The 18,662-nt window shown below is 45.5% G+C and overlaps 3 protein-coding genes across 4 annotated transcripts in view; 2 read left to right on the forward strand and 1 right to left on the reverse strand.

Annotated features, from left to right (window-relative positions):
- Nucleotides 1–16,023, reverse strand: part of SLC16A14 (solute carrier family 16 member 14) — a 32,982-nt gene extending 16,959 nt beyond the window's left edge. The window contains exons 1-2 of one of the 2 annotated variants that reach the window (XM_042950421.1): nucleotides 15,596–16,023; nucleotides 6,255–6,526 (exon numbers count right to left, since the gene is read on the reverse strand). In XM_042950421.1, the coding sequence (XP_042806355.1) occupies nucleotides 6,255–6,513 (259 nt within the window). In that variant the 5' untranslated portion in view covers nucleotides 6,514–6,526; nucleotides 15,596–16,023. Of the gene's footprint in view, nucleotides 1–96; nucleotides 268–6,254; nucleotides 6,527–15,595 lie in introns of those variants that run through there. The other variant, XM_042950422.1, reaches the window with a different exon arrangement.
- LOC122226746 (probable G-protein coupled receptor 148) overlaps nucleotides 425–18,662 on the forward strand; it is a 59,452-nt gene continuing 41,214 nt past the window's right edge. The window contains exons 1-2 of the mRNA XM_042950423.1: nucleotides 425–464; nucleotides 4,018–4,117. The gene's annotated coding sequence lies outside the window, so the exon portion shown is untranslated. The remainder of the gene's footprint in view (nucleotides 465–4,017; nucleotides 4,118–18,662) is intronic.
- Nucleotides 14,921–15,691, forward strand: LOC122226089 (basic salivary proline-rich protein 1-like). Its single transcript, XM_042948715.1, has one exon. The coding sequence runs from the start codon at nucleotides 14,921–14,923 to the stop codon at nucleotides 15,689–15,691; it is 771 nt and encodes a 256-aa protein (XP_042804649.1).

Here is an 18,662-nt window from a genome sequence, read left to right on the forward strand (position 1 = left end):
CAGCCCTAAGGGGGGTACAGGAAGGGGTTCCCAGTTCTCCCACGCTTCCAGCAAACAGCTGAGAGCTTGTGTTCATGAGGACACCCAGATGCAAACCACAATGAAAAGAACTCATCGCTTCATAGTGTACTTCAGCCCCCGCCGACTCTCAGTCCCAGACCGGCCCCAGCAGGCTATGCATTTATGACACCGTGCAGAAGATTCAGGAAGACGCTTCCGTGCACAGCTGACGCCACGATCACAGTGATACTGTATCGAGCGACACATCCTTACTGCTTACTTTCTATTGACGCTCTAGCTTTTGTCGACCCCCTGTGTTTTCTTCCTGCTTTTGTGGTAACTGCTGATGTCGTGGTAACTGCTGATGTCACAGAAGCTTAATGCTTGCCTTGTGATCAGTGATTCCTTATCCAAAAAGCAATCTGTATTTTAGCTCTATGGTGTGAGGCTACATTCAATATTTGGTAAGATGGCACATTTTAAACATCATCTTACTTTTGATCATTATTACTTTTTACAGTTATGGAAACCTATATTCCAGTGGAAATATTTCAGGTTAAAAATTTGTTAAACTCGGGGCTCCTGGGTGGCTCCGTCGATTAAGCGTCCGACTTCAGCTCAGGTCATGAGCTCACAGCTGGTGGGTTCAAGTTCTGTGTCGGGCTCTGTGCTGACAGCTCGGAGCCTGGAGCCTGCATCGGATTCTGTGTCTTCCTCTCTCTCTCTGCCCCTCCCCTGTTTAGGCTCTGTCTCTCAAAAATAAATAAGCATCACAAAAATTTAAAAAAAATTTGTTGAACTCTAAGGATCTTCCCCTTTTAGTCCAAACCAAAATAAAATTTTCCTTTAAACCTCTAACTATATTCATGTACATATTTGGATGCATAGTTTGCTAATGAATTCTTTTTGTCTAATGATTGTGAGAGGGCTTAATCCTAAAAATTATGAAGGTAATGATTTATTAATTTAATTAACTCTGGCACAATACAGGAAATAATCCAGTAGATAAGCCTCTTAGAATAAACTTAATGTAGTACATATATTTTATATAAAATAACCACACGGTATAAATAATATATAAACTAAACACACTGACATAAACATCTGAGGGAATTATTGGGGGCAATAATTCTGAAATTCAGAAGCCATAAGTTGAAGCTGTGTCTTTGATTTCTTCACGAATATTTTTATTTTTCTAAACTCACAGTCACTTCAGCACTCAAATCTCAGATAAGTGGATAAAAAAGAGAAAAAATGCACGATTCATCAGTCTGCTGTTAATAGGCCTTTTAAGCTATTAAAAGTATGTTCAGAGGGCGCCTGGGTGGTTCAGCTGGTTAAGTGACTTTGGCTCAGGTCGTGATCTCATGGTTCATGAGTTCAAGCCCCATGTTGGGCTCTGTGCTGACAGCTTGGAGCCTGGAGCCTGCTTCAGATTCTGTCTCCCTCTCTCTCTGCCCCACCCCCCCTCGTGCTCTCTCTCTCTCTCTCTCTCTCTCAAATAAATAAACATTTAAAAGAAAAAAATTTTAAAGCATGTTCAGGAGTTCAGGAGCATGATCATATTTTGCATTTAACAGAAGGTCCCAGAAGCAAGTTTTTCTGTGATACTGCATGTTTATGGAACACGGCATTGAGAAAGCATTTGGGGAAAAAGAGGGCAGGGGAATTCCCAAGTAAGAGCAGGCAGTCCTGTGTGAAGGAATGTCCTATATCAAAAAGATAGAATTAATTGCTTTACTGATAAGGACAGTAAGTTGGTAACAGTGTCTGCCCCTTCAGTTCGTCTCTCTTGTGCCGGAGTTTAGTCCCATATGACTTGGCGATGGGCAAAGTCAGCCCCAGCAATGTTGTGATTCCTCCATGGTTACAAAACACAGATAAGTCAAAAAAAAAAAAAAAAAAAAAAAAAAAAGGAAGTCAGACCCAAGCTTTCTGATTCCGTTCCATTTAAAACAAAAATTTTTTAAATCTTTATTTATTTTTGACAGAGAGACAGAGAGAGGGAGAGAGAGACAGAGTGCAAGCATGGGAGGGGGAGAGAGAGAGGGAGACACAGAATCCAAAGCAGAATCCAGGCTCTGAGCTGTCAGCACAGAGCCTGACATAAAGCTCGAACTCACAGACTGGGAGATCTTGACCCGAGCTGAAGTCGGACACTTTACCCACAGAGCCACCCAGGTTCCCCATGATTCCTTTCCATTTTCCAATGATTGCTGATGGCCAGCTGGAATCTCCAAGCTCAAATTACCATTTCACCGCAATGAAAAGAACTCCCTACATGGTCTAAGGACAAGGGGCAAAGGAGCTGGTGGGTCGTCTGGCTATGATTCCCATTGTTGTGGAGAAATTCAGTGTTCTGGGAATGAGATTCTACACAGTATCAGACTCTCCTCTTCAGAAGGAATCTGATTTTGGCCCATTTCCCACGTAATAAAGCTGCAGGGAACACAATGAGGAAGTCACAATTACTTGCCCATCCCTGCATCTCATAGGTTGGAAAAAGCTCAGGTGAGGAGAGAAGCAATCTGAGGTGACCTTGGCATATAATCATGGATGAAAGTAGGTAATTCATTGAACTCCTGGCCTCTTGGGGTAACCCCTCCCTGCAATAGAGCATCCAGAGCCTCTGAATCAATAACACCCCGCCTTGGCTGAGCATTGGCGTCACTTAAGGGCTTTAAAAAAGACCTGATGTTTGGGTCCCCTCCCAAGAGGTTATGATTTAATGGTCTAGGTGCAGCGTGAGTGGCAGGGATTTTAAAGCTCTCCAGGGGGATCCGATGTGCAGTCAGGATTGACAACTGCTGCTCCAAATCTACTTAGCAAGTAAGTAACCTTTTGCAGCCAGTAGATTCCCCTAACAACATGGCTTCCACCAAGAATTATTCCAAGGACTATCACTAAGGCTGCTCTAGATACGACTGAGGTGATTACATTTTGTTAAAAATTGGCACCTTCGGCAGGAAACTGGCAAAGTCTGTGCTGGCAAAGAAGGAAACAAGAATGAAATTATTGAATTTCCCATGTGCAAGCTACTGCCCAAGAGAGAGATGGCTTTCAACTCTGTAACGTAATTCATGGGTATCTATCTATCTATTTATTTAGAGCGAGCGAGCAGAGGAGGGACAAAGTGAGAGAGAGAGAGAGAGACAGAAAGAGAGAATCCCAAGCACTAACAGTGCAGAGCCTGATGCGGGGCTCAAACCCACGAACGATGAAACTGAAGTCAAGAGTTCGAAGCTCAGCTGACTGAGCCACCCAGGCGTCCCATGGATTTGTTTTTTCTAATTTAAAAGAGAAAACCCAATATGCTTCTAATGGTTAGAAAGTGAAAACAATTTATATTTATTCACTTCAAAACCATTTTCAGTTCTCATTTCACGTAATGGCAGACAGTGTGGTGTGGCAGACACGATTTTGGAGTCCAGTGGACCAGCTTTGAAGCCTGCCTCACACTTGTCGGCTGTTCGACCTTCAGTTAGTTGCTTAAAGTCTGTGAGCATTGCATGTTCTTCCTACGTCAGATAGAGACAACGGTCTGGCTCTAGCGTTGTTGTGGGATCAAACGAGATCATATACATAAGGCGTGTTTGGCATGTAAGAAGTGCTACATAAAGGAGAGATGTTCTTTTGGGCTTCTGGCTTGGAAAACCCCCTACATATCTGCAGCCACCCCGTATCAGGCAACTTGAGATAGTGAATGGCAGTTTAAGACGATGGTAAGATAACAGACCTTTTATTTGTATAACTATGAATGTTTCTGGGTTATGATTTCCGAGGCAAAAGATATTTATCCGGCAGGCACCCACCCTTCCTGTAGAAAGGTTAGTCTACGCACTGAAATTACGCTGTCTGGAATTCACGGACTCTCCAACAGAATTCTGAATTACCTCCCAATAAAAGAGGACAATCACATCTCACCATGGCTCTGAGTTAGGTGTTCTTATTGTGAGGGTCCTATTCAAAATCATTTCCAATAATTTCAAGACTGGCTTCCATTGCTTACTTTTGTAGAACTTGTGAAACACAAAATCGTACCTAAGACAACCTTATTGGATGATTTGGAAATGGGACATTTCGTATGCTGGCTTTTTGCGGAGTCTTCTTTTTTGCGGTGGGTATGCGCTTCCTAGATTGAATCCGTAAGTGTTTTGTTCTACCCCTTAAAGATTTGTTTCTTGTAAAGATTTTATTTTTAAGTAGTCATTACACCCAGCATGGGGCTCGAACTCACAACCCCAAGGTCAAAAGTTGCATGCTCCACGGACTGAGCTGGCCAGGCACCCCTTAAAGATTTAGTTTTTAAAAAGTAAGAAAAACGGATGTTAAGTGTGCTAGAAGCACAGTTTTCCTTCTGTGACCTACTGAAAAGGCTGAATCACATCCAACACAAATGTAGCGTTGTCCCTACACTGAAGCAAACCATCCTCCATTTTTCGAATGACAGTCCTTGTTTTAATACGGCCAGTGCAGGGTTGAAGGAGTCAGTTCCTTAATGTTGCAGGCTAGACGATGTGTCCGTAATTCCCTCACACACATAATGGTGCCCTGATGTAATTTTAAAGCAAGATTAGTATTAATTCCCTTTGATAAACATGCCTACTCCACACACATCTTGAGAAATAACACTTTGTCCTTGTTTTCCATTATTAGCACTACCATGATTATTAATGTTGTTTGTATTATCCAATAACACTGTCTGAATGCCAGCCAAGATCAACAAATCTTTGAGTCGGATTCAAGTGATTAATTACCAACGTGGAGATCACTGAAAAGGGAGGCTTCCATCAAACACACAGATGCCTGTCATACCCAAACTCTCACAGAACCAGAAAAAGATTTGAGGCCATTTATGTTTCTAGTATAAAATATATTGTGAATACTTGAAACTAAGGAGAAATCTGATGTAAAAGTGTGGCTTTTACTTTCAAGAGATAAGGCAAGGGGAAGATAAGGCAAGGGGAAGAGATGCTTATTAAGTATTAGTTGCGAGTAAAAATTGTTTAGTTCCCAAAAGGAAACCCATGGGCCATAATAACATGTTACATTTATGATAATTGTCTAGCTTGGTATCTCCAACTGCCTACGGATTGCTTTCACAGATTGGTGTGCGTTCAGGTTTAACTAGAAAATATATTATTATTCCTTCCTGTTAGCTAGATCAGAAACCTTTCTAAAAGGAGCTTAGTAGATTTTTCAACAGCATAGGATTGATATCTCAAATTAAATAATTGGAACTCTGAAATAAGATTGTTGCTTGATTTTATGGTGTTTTCTCTAAATTTTTTTTCTTTTACAAATATTCGTTAAGTATTAAAGAATTAAAGTAGTTAAGTATCATCACATCTGTAATGATGTATAATGAATTACAGCAGTCAAGAAAACAGAGTTCGGGGCAAAATTTTTTAATGTTTATTTGTATTAGAGAGCGAGGCAGTGCACGAGTCGGGGAGGGGCAGAGAAAGACAGAGACAGAATCTGAAGCAGGATCCAGGCTCTGAGTTGTCAGCACAGAGCCCGATGCGGAGCTCGAACTCACCAGTTGTGAGATCATGACCTGAGCCTAAATTGGACGCTTAACTGACTGAGCCATCTAGGCGCCCTGAATGAAGCAAAATTTTTTAAATGATCAGTTTTTAAGACACTCCAACTTTTTATAATATTCAAATAGTAATATCAGACAAAATGACAAATACTGTATGATTCAACTTACATGTCATAGAGACAGAAAACAGAGTGGTGGTGGGACTGGGGAGTTAACTGTTTCACGGGTACAGAGTTTCAGTTTCGGATGATGAAAAGATTCTGGAGATGGATGGTGTTGATGAATGTACTCAGTGGCAATGAACCGTATACCTAAAAGTGGCTAAACAACATTTTTTAAAGTTTATTTATTTATTTTGAAAGGAGGGGTGAGAGGCAGAGAGAGAGGGAGCTAGAGAATCCCAAGCAGGCTCCTCTCTATCCACGCAGAGCCTGATGTGGGGCTCAATCTCACGAACCGAGAGGTCATGACCTGAGCTGAGATCAACAGTTGGACGCTTAACCAACTGAGCCACCCAGGTGCCCCTACCTAAAGGTGGTTAAAAACGGTAAATTTGATGTTATATATATTTTGCCACCATAAAAAAAAAATAGTGCCATCATTAACATCTAGTAGCTAATGTTTCAACAGTATAAAAACATATTTACAGTGGAAAACTGTCAATTTATAATTATTCAGTTTTATAAGAGTTCACACACGAACGTACCCACAATCAAGGTGATGCCCATGCTGAGGGAGCTGACCCATGCAGTCAGCCCGCGGCTCTGGTGGAATTCTTCAAGCCACTCCACGTTGAGGACTCCCAGGGCCATCTGGGAGCCCATGATGAGGATGTGCACGAAGAAGGAGGAAAGAACCACCATCCAAGCCCACCCACTGTCAATGTTTGGGTGGGGCTTAAGCGTCTTCTTATCTTTGGGGTCGTCTTCAAAATCATACCCAATATCTTCATGACTTGTATACATTTTCCAAGATTTTCTGAAATACACATGACAAATAATTTCCTTGTACATCAAACCAAAAGTATCTTTATCTTCCTTGGACAGCTCTACCTCCCCTTTTGCAACCAAAGTGGCCTCATCCTATCAGACCTTCAGATTCAACTTGTCATTGTGCAGATTTGGGAGCACTCCTTACTTTTTTACTGCCAAGCACTTTTGTGAAACCCGTTTCATCTTTACCATCATCCTTTATGTCAGTGTTATTTTCCATTTTTTAAAGAAATGGAAATAGACTCAGAGAAGGGAAATGCCTTTCCCAAGTTCTCACGGCCAGTAAGTCTGGCTACACGGAACCTAGGAATCAAACTCAGCTATTCCTGACCTTAAAGCCCATGCCTTGTGTCCACTATTGAGATGGGGACTGACAAGTGACAACAAAGATGTCACAGAAGGAAGACATCTGGCCTTAAACAGGCTTTCGGGGTAGTTTTGCCTTGGTAGGGCCCTTGGCAAAGCATCTGGTTCTCATTTTGCATGTCCAAGCGTTCCATTTGTTTGGTACAGCCAGAGTGGATTAGCCTCAGAAGACCAACTCATGTGAACCCAACTCAGGAGAGACTGGTAAACTAGAAGGCCAATTTATTATTTCTACAATGGGAGACATAGCTTTCTAATAACAGTGATACCCAGGTCTTGTACACAAGACACATGTTTTTACCCATTCCGCCTACCCCTATTCCAGCATTCCCTGGGAAACTAGAAAGCTGAGCGCTGAGTTAGTACAGGAAACGGACATGATGACTCATGCTCTGCATAGATACATCTCAAGATGTTTGGAGGAGAGACCTGGGGGTTGGATGGAACTAGAGGGGGGCTGTGATGCCAGGTCTGGTGAGGACTCTGGTTTCATCTTTATTTTTTAGGATGATCATTGAGGGCATGTATGAGAACTGAGGATAAAGAGTGAAAGAAGGACAGACAGAGACAGTAATCGTGGAGGTGGTGGGACAGGAGAATTGGTCTTGACCAGGAGGAGCAGTCCGTCCCCTGAGACCAGAAGAAGCAGAGGATATATGCAGATGACATGCCCAGTAGTGGTATGAGAAGTAACACCTGATGGTCTAATTCTTGGGTGAAGTAGGAAGTTAGGTCACCGGCTGACAATGAAGAGGATGGTGGTTATGAAGGCGCATCAATGTTCAGGAAAATGGAAGAGACAGGTTGCCTACAAGTGGCAATGACTGTCAGGGAGTCTGGAAGGTGGTGCTGAGCCCTGCAGGGCATCGCTGCAGAGTCACGGGAGTGCAGCACCAGGGACAGAGCGCTGGAAGCACCTCCCCGGAAGCTGGCAATTAGAGCATCATTGAGCGTCATGAGGGGAGAACTCTAAAACAACAAACCACTAAAAGTTGGTCTGCTTTTTATGATCACTATGTGCCTGCAAATCCAGACGACATCACTGATAAAATGCTCCTCTCCTCAAAGATCTTTTGCTGGTCAAAGTTTCAAACAATTACATTTGAATTTTCTGTCTGTAAGCTTCAAATCAGCATGGTGCTGTTACTTATCCTTTCGTAGGCACTGTATCATCCAAGGGAGCTATTTCAGAGGACCCCTGGTTATACGGTTGGCCCTGACACGCAGGTGGCCCCAGTTACGCACATCTGCTTTGAGAGTAAGTTCCTATGAGTTCGGAATTGTTGGATCTCTCTGTGGCACAGAGAAGGTCTGCAGCTGCTGTGATGCCACATGTCACCACCTTCAGCAGGACGGTCGAGATGAACTGACAGCACGGTTATCGTAGAGATGAGGAACCGGAACTTGAGTTCTTCACTTCTGTCACTCTCTATGCCTACTTGGGAGATTTTATGTTGTTTCAAATGTAAAATAGCAAGTGCATGAGTGCAAGATGAAAACCTTTGTTTTGGAAAGTGAAATTTGCAGCCAATACATGAAATGTCTTACTCAATTTAAATAATGTCTTTAAAATAGACATTGATTCCCAGCAAAGAAATAGAATTAGTAATCAAAAATCTCCTCCAAAACAAGAGTCTAGGGCTGGATAGCCTTCCAGGGGAATTCTACCCCTGGAACATTTAAAGAAGAGTTAACACCTATTCTTTTGATGCTGTTCCAAAAAAAAACAGAAATGGAAGGAAAACTTCCAAACTCATTCTGTGAAGCCAGCATTACCTTGATTCCAAAACCAGACAAAGACCCCACTAAAAAGGAGAACTACAGACCAATTTCCCTGATGAACATGGATGCAAAAATCCTCAACTAGATACTAGCCAACCGGATCCAACAATACATTAAAAATATTATTCACCACAACCAAGTGGGATTTATACCTGGGATGTAGGGCTGGTTCAATATCTGCATGTGATGTGATTCATCACGTCAATAAAAGAAAGGACAAGAACCACATGATCCTCTCAATAAATGCAGAGAAAGGACAAGAACCACATGATCCTCTCAAATGCAGAGAAAACATTTGACCAAAACCAGCATCCTTTCTTGATAAAAACCCTCAAGAAAGCAGGGATAGAAGGAGCATACCTCGAGATGATAAAAGCCACATATGAACGACCCAACGTTAATATCATCCTCAATGGGGAAAAACGGAGAGCTTTGCCTCTAAGGTCAGGAACACAACAGGGATGTCCACTCTCGTCACTGTTAATTCAACATGGTATTGGAAGTCTTAGCCTCAGCGATCGGACCACACAAAGGAATAAAAGGCATCAAAATGGGCCAGGAGGAAGTAAAACTTTTGCTCTTCACAGATGACATGATACTCTATATGGAAAACCCAAAAGATTCCACCAAAAAACTGCTAGAACTGATCCAGGAATTCAGCAAAGTCGCAGGATATAAAATCAACGCACAGAAATCGGTTGCATTCCTATACACCAATAATAAAGCAACAGAAAGAGATTCAAGGAATCTATCCCATTTACAATTGCACCAAAACCCATAAAATACCTAGGAATAAACCTAACCAAAGAGTTGAAGAATCTACACACTGAAACCTATAGACAGCTTATGAAAGAAATTGAAGAAGACCATGCTCCTGGATCGGAAGAACAAATATTGTTAAAATGTCGATACTACCCAAAGCAATCTATATATTCAATGCAATCCTTATCAAAACAACACCAGCATTCTTCACAGAGCTAGAACAAACAATCCTAAAATTTGTATGGAACCAGAAAAGACCCCGAATAGCCAAAGCAATCTTGAAAAAGAAAACCAAAGCTGGAGGCATCACAATTCCGGACTTCAAGATATATTACAAAGCTGTAATCATCAAGACAGTATGGTACTGGCACAAAAGCAGACACTCAGATCAATGGAACAGAATAGAGAACCCAGAAACGGACCCACAAATGTATGGGTCCACAACTAATCTTTGACAAAGCAGGAAAGAATATCCAGTGGAATAAAGACAGTCTCTTCAGCAAGTGGTGCTGGGAAAACTGGACAGCAGCATGAAGAAAAATGAACGTGGACCACTTTCTTACACCAGACACAAAAATAAACTCAAAATGGATGAAAGACCTCAATGTAAGACAGGAAGCTGTCAAAATGCTCAAGAAGAAAGCCGGCAAAAACCTCTTCGATCTTGGCCACAGCAACTTCTTACTCAACACGTCTCCGGAGGCAAGGGAAACAAAAGCAAAAATGAACTACTGGGACCTCATCAAAATAAAAATCTTCTGCACAGCGAAGGAAACAATCAGCAAAACTAAAAGGCAACCAAAGGAATGGGAGAAGATATTTGCAAATGACATATCAGATAAAGGGTTAGTATCCAAAATCTATAAAGAACTTATCAAACTCAACACCCAAAAAACAAATAATCCAGTGAAGAAAGGAGCAAAAGACATGAATAGACACTTCTCCAAAGAAGACATCCAGATGGCCAACCGACACATGAAAAAATGCTCAACATCAGGGAAATACAAATCAAAACCACAATGAGATACCACCTCACACCTGTCAGAATGGCTAACATGAACAATTCAGGCAACGATGGATGTTGGCAAGGATGCGGAGAAAGAGGATCTCTTTTGCACTGCTGGTGGGAATGCAAGCTGGTGCAGCCACTCCGGAAAGCAGGATGGGGGTTCCTCAAAAAAATAAAACTAGAACTACCCTACGACCCAGCAATTGCACTACTAGGCATTTATCCAAGGGATACAAGTGTGCTGTTTTGAAGGGACACATGCATCCCAATGTTTATAGCAGCACTATCGACAACAGCCAAACAGCATGGAAAGAGCCCAAGTGCCCATCGATGGATGAATGGATAAAGAAGATGTGGTATACAGATACAATGGAGTATTACTTGGCAATCAAAAAGAATGAAATCTTGCCATTCGCAACTGTGTGGATGGAGCGAGAGGGTATTATGCTAAGCGAAATCAGTCAGTCAGAGAAAGACAAATATCCTATGACTTCACTCATATGAGGACTTTAAGATACAAAACAGATGAACATAAGGGAAGAGAAGTAAAAATAGAAAAACAGGGAGGGGGACAAAACGTAAGAGAACAAACAGGGTTCCTGGAAGGGTTGCGGGAGGGGGGATGGGCCAAATGGGTAAGGGGCACTAAGGAATCTACTCCTGAAATCATTGTTGCACTATATGCTACCTTGGATGTAAATTAAATAATTAATTAATTAATTAATTAAAAAAATAAAAAAACAGACATCGATTCATTTTCAACTGATTATTTTATTATTTTATTTACTATTTTTTTTTTAAATTTTAACGTTTATTTATTATTAAGAGACAGAATGTGAACAGGGGAGGGGCAGAGAGAGAGGGAGACACAGAACCGGAAGCAGGCTCCAGGCTCTGAGCTGTGAGCACAGAGCCCGACACGGGGCTTGAACTCACAAACTGCAAGATCATGACCTGAGCCGAAGTCGGACGCTTAACCGACTGAGCCACCCAGGCGCCCCTATTTTATTATTTTTTTAAAGATTTATTTATTTAGGTAATCTCTACACCCAACGTGGGGTTCAAACTCATGACCCAAGATAAAAAGAGTCGCTCTTTGCTCTACCTACTGAGCCAGCCACGTGCCCCTCAATTAACTGTTTTAAAACAGAAGAAAAAATAAGGAAATAATGATCATTATGAACCACACCACATGGATATTACTAACTGTTCTGCTGTAACGGACGAAGGAGGAACGAACGATAATCCTAAATACACACGGAATCCCTTCAATTGTGGGGCTCTCTCAGCAGTGTCCTGGTGTGGACAGGGTGGTGGGGACGGAGAAGTAGGTTGTGGTGGACCACACACTGCCCACAGTTTCCTTCTCTACACCCCAGAGATAAGAGTTGTTTTTACCTTTTTTAAAGGCTCTATGGTCCATGAAACTTAAAATACTCACTCTCTGGACCTTTATAGGAAAAGCTGGCTGCTCGCCAGACTGGGGCTTTGGTTCTGGCTAAGAATTTTTTGGGAAGAAGTGGGTGTTGGGAAACCAAGGATGCCAGTGGAAGAACAGCTTCATGGATCTGTCCTGGGGCTCATCTTGACTTTCCTTTTCCCTCACATCCCGTTCTCATTATTATTTTTATCTTTTAAGTGATCCCAGGTCTTAAACACCCATCCAATTCTCAACCACAACACTTCCTGCCCACATTATTCCTCTCTGCCTGGGTCCTTTTTCTTCTCCTCATTTTGCAGACAGCTGGGAGGGATAAAATGCTATCTTGCTATGTGATTTCTGCCACCTGGTCCCCTGGTCCCTGCTCCCCTCTCCCCACCTTTGACCTGTGCGCTCCAGCCCTGAGAAAGCACCTCCCTGACCTTGGCACAGTCTCTCAACCTTCAGGACATGACCTTCTCTTCATCTGACTTTTGGGGACCCACTTCTCTCCTTCGAACCTCCTGTTCCTCTACTGTTCCTCCAAGATTCACCTAAATTATAAGAGCCAAACCTTGATATGGTGAGAGAAAAATGTGGAGGGAGGTTGTTCTTTGGCTGATGGTCTTAAAGTAATTTTCCTCCTTTTAATTTATCTCGTTGGTTAAAAAAAAATCACAATAAACACATATTAACTTTATGGTAACAAAATAAAAGTCCCTCTCTCTATCTTCTAACCATGATAAACATTATCTGGGATCAGCTGTAGATTAGTGGCTGACTGTAAAAGAGAAAGCAGATGATTCGGGAGCCACTTCCCCTGGGGAGTCTAGTCTGCCACTACCCTGCTCTCCCTGCAGCGAGAGGATGGTAAGTGATGAGGCAGTCCTTGCTTCCCAAAGCTCAGAGGCCAGAAGAGAGCCGCCCTGGCAGAAGGCCCAGCAGATAAACCTACAAAGGTATCAGAAGGGGTGTTGGGTGGCTGTCTTCCCTCTGTCCCCGCTACCTGTATGCAGGATCTCAGGGGGCCAGAAAGAGAAGAATCAGGTGGCCTGACAAGGGGTGCGACTGGCCTAGATGAGGACTAACACCCTCGTTTTCAATCTGGGGGATAATGCTCAGCCCTGTCCAGGAAGCCAAAACAACCTGGCATTTTCCGAAAGTCCGTTTGCATCTACGACAAAGCTTGAAATAATGATACAACAAGAGTTGTAGTTTTTCACCCCATGACTTGAAACAGTAAGCATTTTCCTAAGCAACGGTAAGAACTTTAGAGTCTTACTGAATTATTAATTTTATGGGTTAAGAGATGCAGTTGCCATTGAGCTGCCTCAACATTTCCAGTTTATTTGTTCATAAATAAATGACACTGAGTAGCATTTAATTGCCAAGTTTTATTCAAGAGACGTAAGGGTGCATGTGGTGTTAGTGTCAAATAGAGAGCACTGGTGGGGGGTGAGGGGCCAAAACGAAGTCCTATTCAGTCCTCAGGAGGTCCCTAAAGGAATTACCAGGCAACAGAGTCATCTGAGTTTCATATCCTAATCTCTCCGTTAGTAATTCCTGTTTTGACTAATCACAGTTAACCTACTGTCCGACCACGTTAACTAAAACAAACAAAAGACAACAGAAAAACGTATTTCTATTTCCCTCCACCCCCAAGTTTGCTTTAAGCATTTATATTATTATAGGATACAAAATAACCATTTGAGTATTATAATCCTAGTCTACAGCCAGTGAGAGAGAGAGAGAGAGAGAGAGGGAGAGAGGGAGAATGAACTGGGGAAGGTTCTGGACCACCCTGTCTCCCAGGCTCCCCGTCTTTCTACACCACATGGCCTTCAAGCTCTCCTACCTTGTCCACATCCTGACACATGCATAAAACAACATGCATGGGGCACACTGGGGTAAACGGAGGCATAGAGTGTGGGGCTTCCTCTAAGGATCAACATGAAAGATGGAACCCATTCTAGGCTGGCCTGCTGGAAGGTCAGCATACAACATGAGGGCCTTGAAACGAAGAAGGTGAAGGCAGGCAGTGGGAAGATATGGGACCAATAGTCAACCTTCCATTTGCCCCCAATGTGAGTTCACAAATGGTGAAGAATTAATCATAAACGTAGGGAAGGCTATGAAAATGGAGGCCAGCTACATATATGTGTGTTCACAGGTTGAGGTGAAAACAATTTACAGCCAGCTGGACTGTATCAGAGATTAAAACAATTCCATTTTCTACAACTCTGTTACAGGAGTAAGTTTTATAAGCAAGTCTTTCGCTTTTAATTTGGCTTCTGTGATGATGTTAGCATGCAGTGAGTTCTGTATAAGCGACAAGCAAAGGGGACAGCGCCCCGTTAAAACGGAAATTACAACCTTCCGGAAAGGTGGACAGAGCATGATGGTGCGTGCCCCTCCAATTGGGCTCTTAGGGATTCTTCGCCCTCTAGACCTGGTGTGCACAGTAACTCTTGGGCCTTTAGGGGGCGCACTTGAGCCCAACAGGCTGAAGAGGTTTGGGGCTGAGACCGTTGGGGAGCTGGGCGAGTGCAGAGAGGGCGGCGCAGAAGAAATGGAAACTTTCAGCGTGGGTTCGCGCTGTCCTGGGGAGAACTAAACATATAAATGCCTTTTATGGGCCAGGGGCTGTGCTGGGTGGCTTCTCCACACCGATCCTGTCCGGTTGGCATCAATGTCCCCATTTCACAGATGAGGAAACTGAGCCTATTTGTCGATGGTGGGGTGGGGGGGGGGGGAGGATGAAGCTTAGAGATCAAACTAGCAGGTAGTGGAGCCAGGACTGCGGGTTTCCAAAACCTGTTTTATCCACCCCACCATCTGTCTCTGTCCCTGTCTCTCTGCCTGACACACACACACACACACACACACACACACACACACACACGTCAGACCAGGCGAAAAGGAATCTTTCTAATCCTTGACAATAATCCTCGCTCACCCTTGCTAATTAACCCGAATCAACTTTTCCGCGGAAAGAAAAAGGGTTAATTGGTAAGCAGGGTTCAGCTCCTTCAACATCGCCAATGGCCTCGGCGGCGTTTGGCCCGGTGATGGCCGCGCCGGGCCCCTCGCCCCGTCGCCCCGTCTCCCCCAGCTCCCTTTCCTCCCCACGGAGGGGGACTAGCACCTGCGCGCCCCGCTCAGGGGCTCCTCGTTCGCCCCGCGCCCCCCGCGCCCCGAGACCCCCATCCCGCGCAGCCGCGTCCAGCGGCGGGCTCGGAACCCGCCAGCTCCGCGGGGAAGCGGGCCGAGCGCAGTCCCGGCCGCCCGCGCGGGGACGCATCCCCGAACGTCCCCCGGCCGCAGCCCCCGGTCCCCCTCTCCGCTCCGCCACTGCCCGGTTCGAGTCCCACGGTGGCCTCGAGGAGGCGGGAGCGGGGCCGGGCCGGAGTGCAGGGGGCCCCGTGCGCCCTGCCGGACGCGCGCGGGGCCCTGGCCGCAGGGGGGAGCGAGGCGCGCGTCCCCGCGCTCCGCCCGGGTCCGCGGCCCCCCGCCCGCCCCGCGGTGGCCTCGCCCGCAGCTCGCGACCCCGCGCCTCGGAGCAGCCCTGCCCGCGACCCCCCCCCCCCCCCCCGCCCCCCCCGCAGCCTTCCCGGCCCGGCCCCGGGCCTGCGCCGCGCCTCGCCGAGGTCCCCGGGGTGCAGCGGTCCCCCGCAGTCCAGGGTGCCCCCGGTGCGGCGCGGCCTCGGGACACTCACCGCCCGCAGCCCGCGGGGCTGCGGCCTCACTCGGCTCCCGGCCCGGATCCGCGAACTTGCAGTTTTCCTCGGAGCCCCCTGAGCGGCTGGGCGTAGAGATTTGTTGCAATGTCGCCCAGCATCCTGGATGGAGATGCCGGGGGCTGCGGCTCGGCTCTCCGGCCGGCTCCGTGCGCTCGGCGCCCGGCGCCCAGGCTCCTCTGCCGCTCGCTGCCAGGCCAGGTGAGCGTGTCGTGGAGCTCCGAGCTCCAGGCCTCAGTCCGTGTGGCTTTAAAAAGGGTACGTTTGGAGGTGCCCGAACCAACTCGGGCTTTCTTCCAATCGGTGCAATTTCAAATCTCCACGCTCGTTCATTCCTATACCGGCTAATTCTGGTTTGGCAGGAAAAAATTGCAGTCACCTCACGTGCACACTCTTGTGGCCGGTTGAAGTTTATAGCTTTGGCTGAGGCTCGCGAATGCTCTGCACATTTATAATCGGAGGAAAGGGTTGGAAGCCTGACCCAACGCGCCCGTGAGAGAAGTACCTTCCCTTTCACCGAGAGAGCGGAGAAGCGAGGAAGAAAGCCCTCACCCAAGTCTGGGCCGCAAAATATGGCAGTTTGTGGATGGAAGAGTAGAGCAGGTCTCGCAGGGTTCTTGGCCAAGAGGACTGAAAATCCCTAATTTTTTGCCCCATTGCGGGTCCCGCCCTCACCGCTCTTTCTCCAGGATCTGCCCTTTTTGTCTGCTACACGTTCAAGGGCACCAGGCACACATTTCATTTCACGTGTGTGTACCCTGTTGCCAACACAATTCTTCGCCGGTGGGAAGTTTGCAGTATTTGTTAAGAGAATGTGAATCAATGAAGCCAGTGCTGTTTTACCCTCCCCCGGAGGACTTTGTAGGCGTTTTCTATTGCTGTTGTAATAAATTACCACAACTTTAGTGGCTGAAAACACAAGTCTATGATCTTCCAGTTCTGGAGGTCAGAAGTCTGAGTGGGTCTTACCGGGGCAAAATCAAGGTGTGGACCCAGTTCTGTTCCTTCTGGCAGCCCTAGGGAAGAGCCGGGAGGTTCAGAGGGTGCCACATTCCTTGGCTCCAGGCCACATTCTGTCTTCAAAGGCAACAGCAATGCATCATGCTGTCACATCACCCTCTGTCCCCCCTCCTCGGCTTTTAAGGGCTCTTGGGATTGCATTGGGTTTCCCCGGTGGTAATTGGATTACTGGATAATCCAAATCGTCTCCCTGTTTTAAGGTCAGCTGATTAACAATCTTAATGCCACTTGCCACCTTAATTCCTCTTCCGCTACGTCAGGTGCCGTGTTCACTGGTTCTAGGGTTTAGGACGCGGACGTCTTTGCGGGACCATTATTCTGTCTACCACAGATTTCCTTCTTCTTTCCTTTGTCTCTTGTTTCATTTTCTTATTGTTGCAAAAAAGAATATTCGCATGTATTTCACATCGCCATTTCTTATATCGAATCTTGACTAGAAAATAATTGAGAACACTGTGAGAAATTATGGCTAACCGAGGACGTTTTGATGAGGCACTAGGCTTATGCGTTCCAAATGTTTTAAATTGCTGATCAGAACATGAGCCAACCGGATGGCTTGTGTGGTACTTTGGGCTGTCCTCAGATAGCACTCACTTCAAGCAGGCTGTTGCCAGCGTGTCAAGATTGGGAAGTACCTCAAGGGCAGGTGACCTGTCTTGTTTGAAAAGAGATCTGTGAGATTTTTAAGTCTGTTTTTTTTTCCCCTCTGAGACCGTATACGTTTATTGAGGTCTAAGTGATGCAGTATGAGCTGTACGTATTTAAATGTGCAATTTGATGGGTTTTAGCCTAAGTCTGGGGAACCGTATCATCTCACTCTAATAAGTCCAGGATTTTCCTTGTGCCCTTGGTAATCCAGGCCTCACCCTGTCCCCACATCCCAGGCAACCTGTCATCTGTTTTCCGAGGAGCTTCTACTCTGGACCATGTGTCGTTCACATCTGGGATGCCCAAAGAAGGTTTTGCTTTTCTTTCTGTTTCCAGCTTTACTGACATATAATTGACGAATAAAAGTGTGTGTGTTGTAAGCGTACAATGTGATGACTTATACACCATGTACATTGTGAAATGGTTGCCTCAATCAAGTTAAAGAACGCATCCATCCCTTCACGTAGTTACCTTTTCCTCTGTGGTGAGGGGAAGAGAGAGAGGGGGAGAGAGAGAATCCCGAGCAGCAGGCCCAATGCGGGGCTCGAACTCACAAAGCCAGAGGTCAGGACCTGAGCCAAAACCAAGAGTCAGACGCTTAACCGACTGAGCCACCCAGGCTCCCCTCTCTTGGTTTTAATCATACATTCAACTGATTTCATAACTCCACATTGGAGTTGGGGTGGAAATAAGCACTTGGACATTCTGTGACTTAATTTTGGTGGCTTAATGGTGTGAATTACTCATAGATTGGGAAAGAAAATCAGCTTTTAGGGAAGTCGCTAGCACAAAATATTGAAGGTTTTGATGCAGACACTACATCGTTGGCCCCGGGGACGTTGTTCCGTCCATCCCTCGGGGTGGAAGGCAGCCCTACCCACACCCCTCCAGGTTTACGGCGAGGAGACTCTGATGGTTCCTTTTGTGTCAGCCTGACCAACAAGTGCTGGTGAGGGCGTGGAGACGTCAGAACCCTCGCATCTGTTGGTGGGAATGTAACATAGCGTAGCTGCCGCGGAAGAGTGTGGCCATCCCTCCAACGTTTAAGCAAGGAATCACCAAATGGCTCCGCGGTCCACGCCTCCGTATACACCCCAGAGTGAGGAGAACATATGTCCACGCGCAAACTTGGGCTTGGATGTTCACAGCAGCATTATTCATAACAGAGGTGGAAACAACCCAAATGACTATCAGCTGATGAATGGCTACATGAAATGCGTGAAATCTGTCAAATGGAACGTCATTCAGTAATAAAAAGAAGTACTAACACCTGTCACCACACGGACGCGTCTCGAAAATGTTAAGCAGAAGAGGCGAGTCACAAAAGATTACATGTTGTCTGGTTCCATTTATAGGGAATGTCCAGAATGGGCACCGC

Source organism: Panthera leo, chromosome C1, assembly GCF_018350215.1.
Source record: "Panthera leo isolate Ple1 chromosome C1, P.leo_Ple1_pat1.1, whole genome shotgun sequence".
Taxonomy (NCBI): Eukaryota; Metazoa; Chordata; class Mammalia; order Carnivora; family Felidae; genus Panthera; species Panthera leo.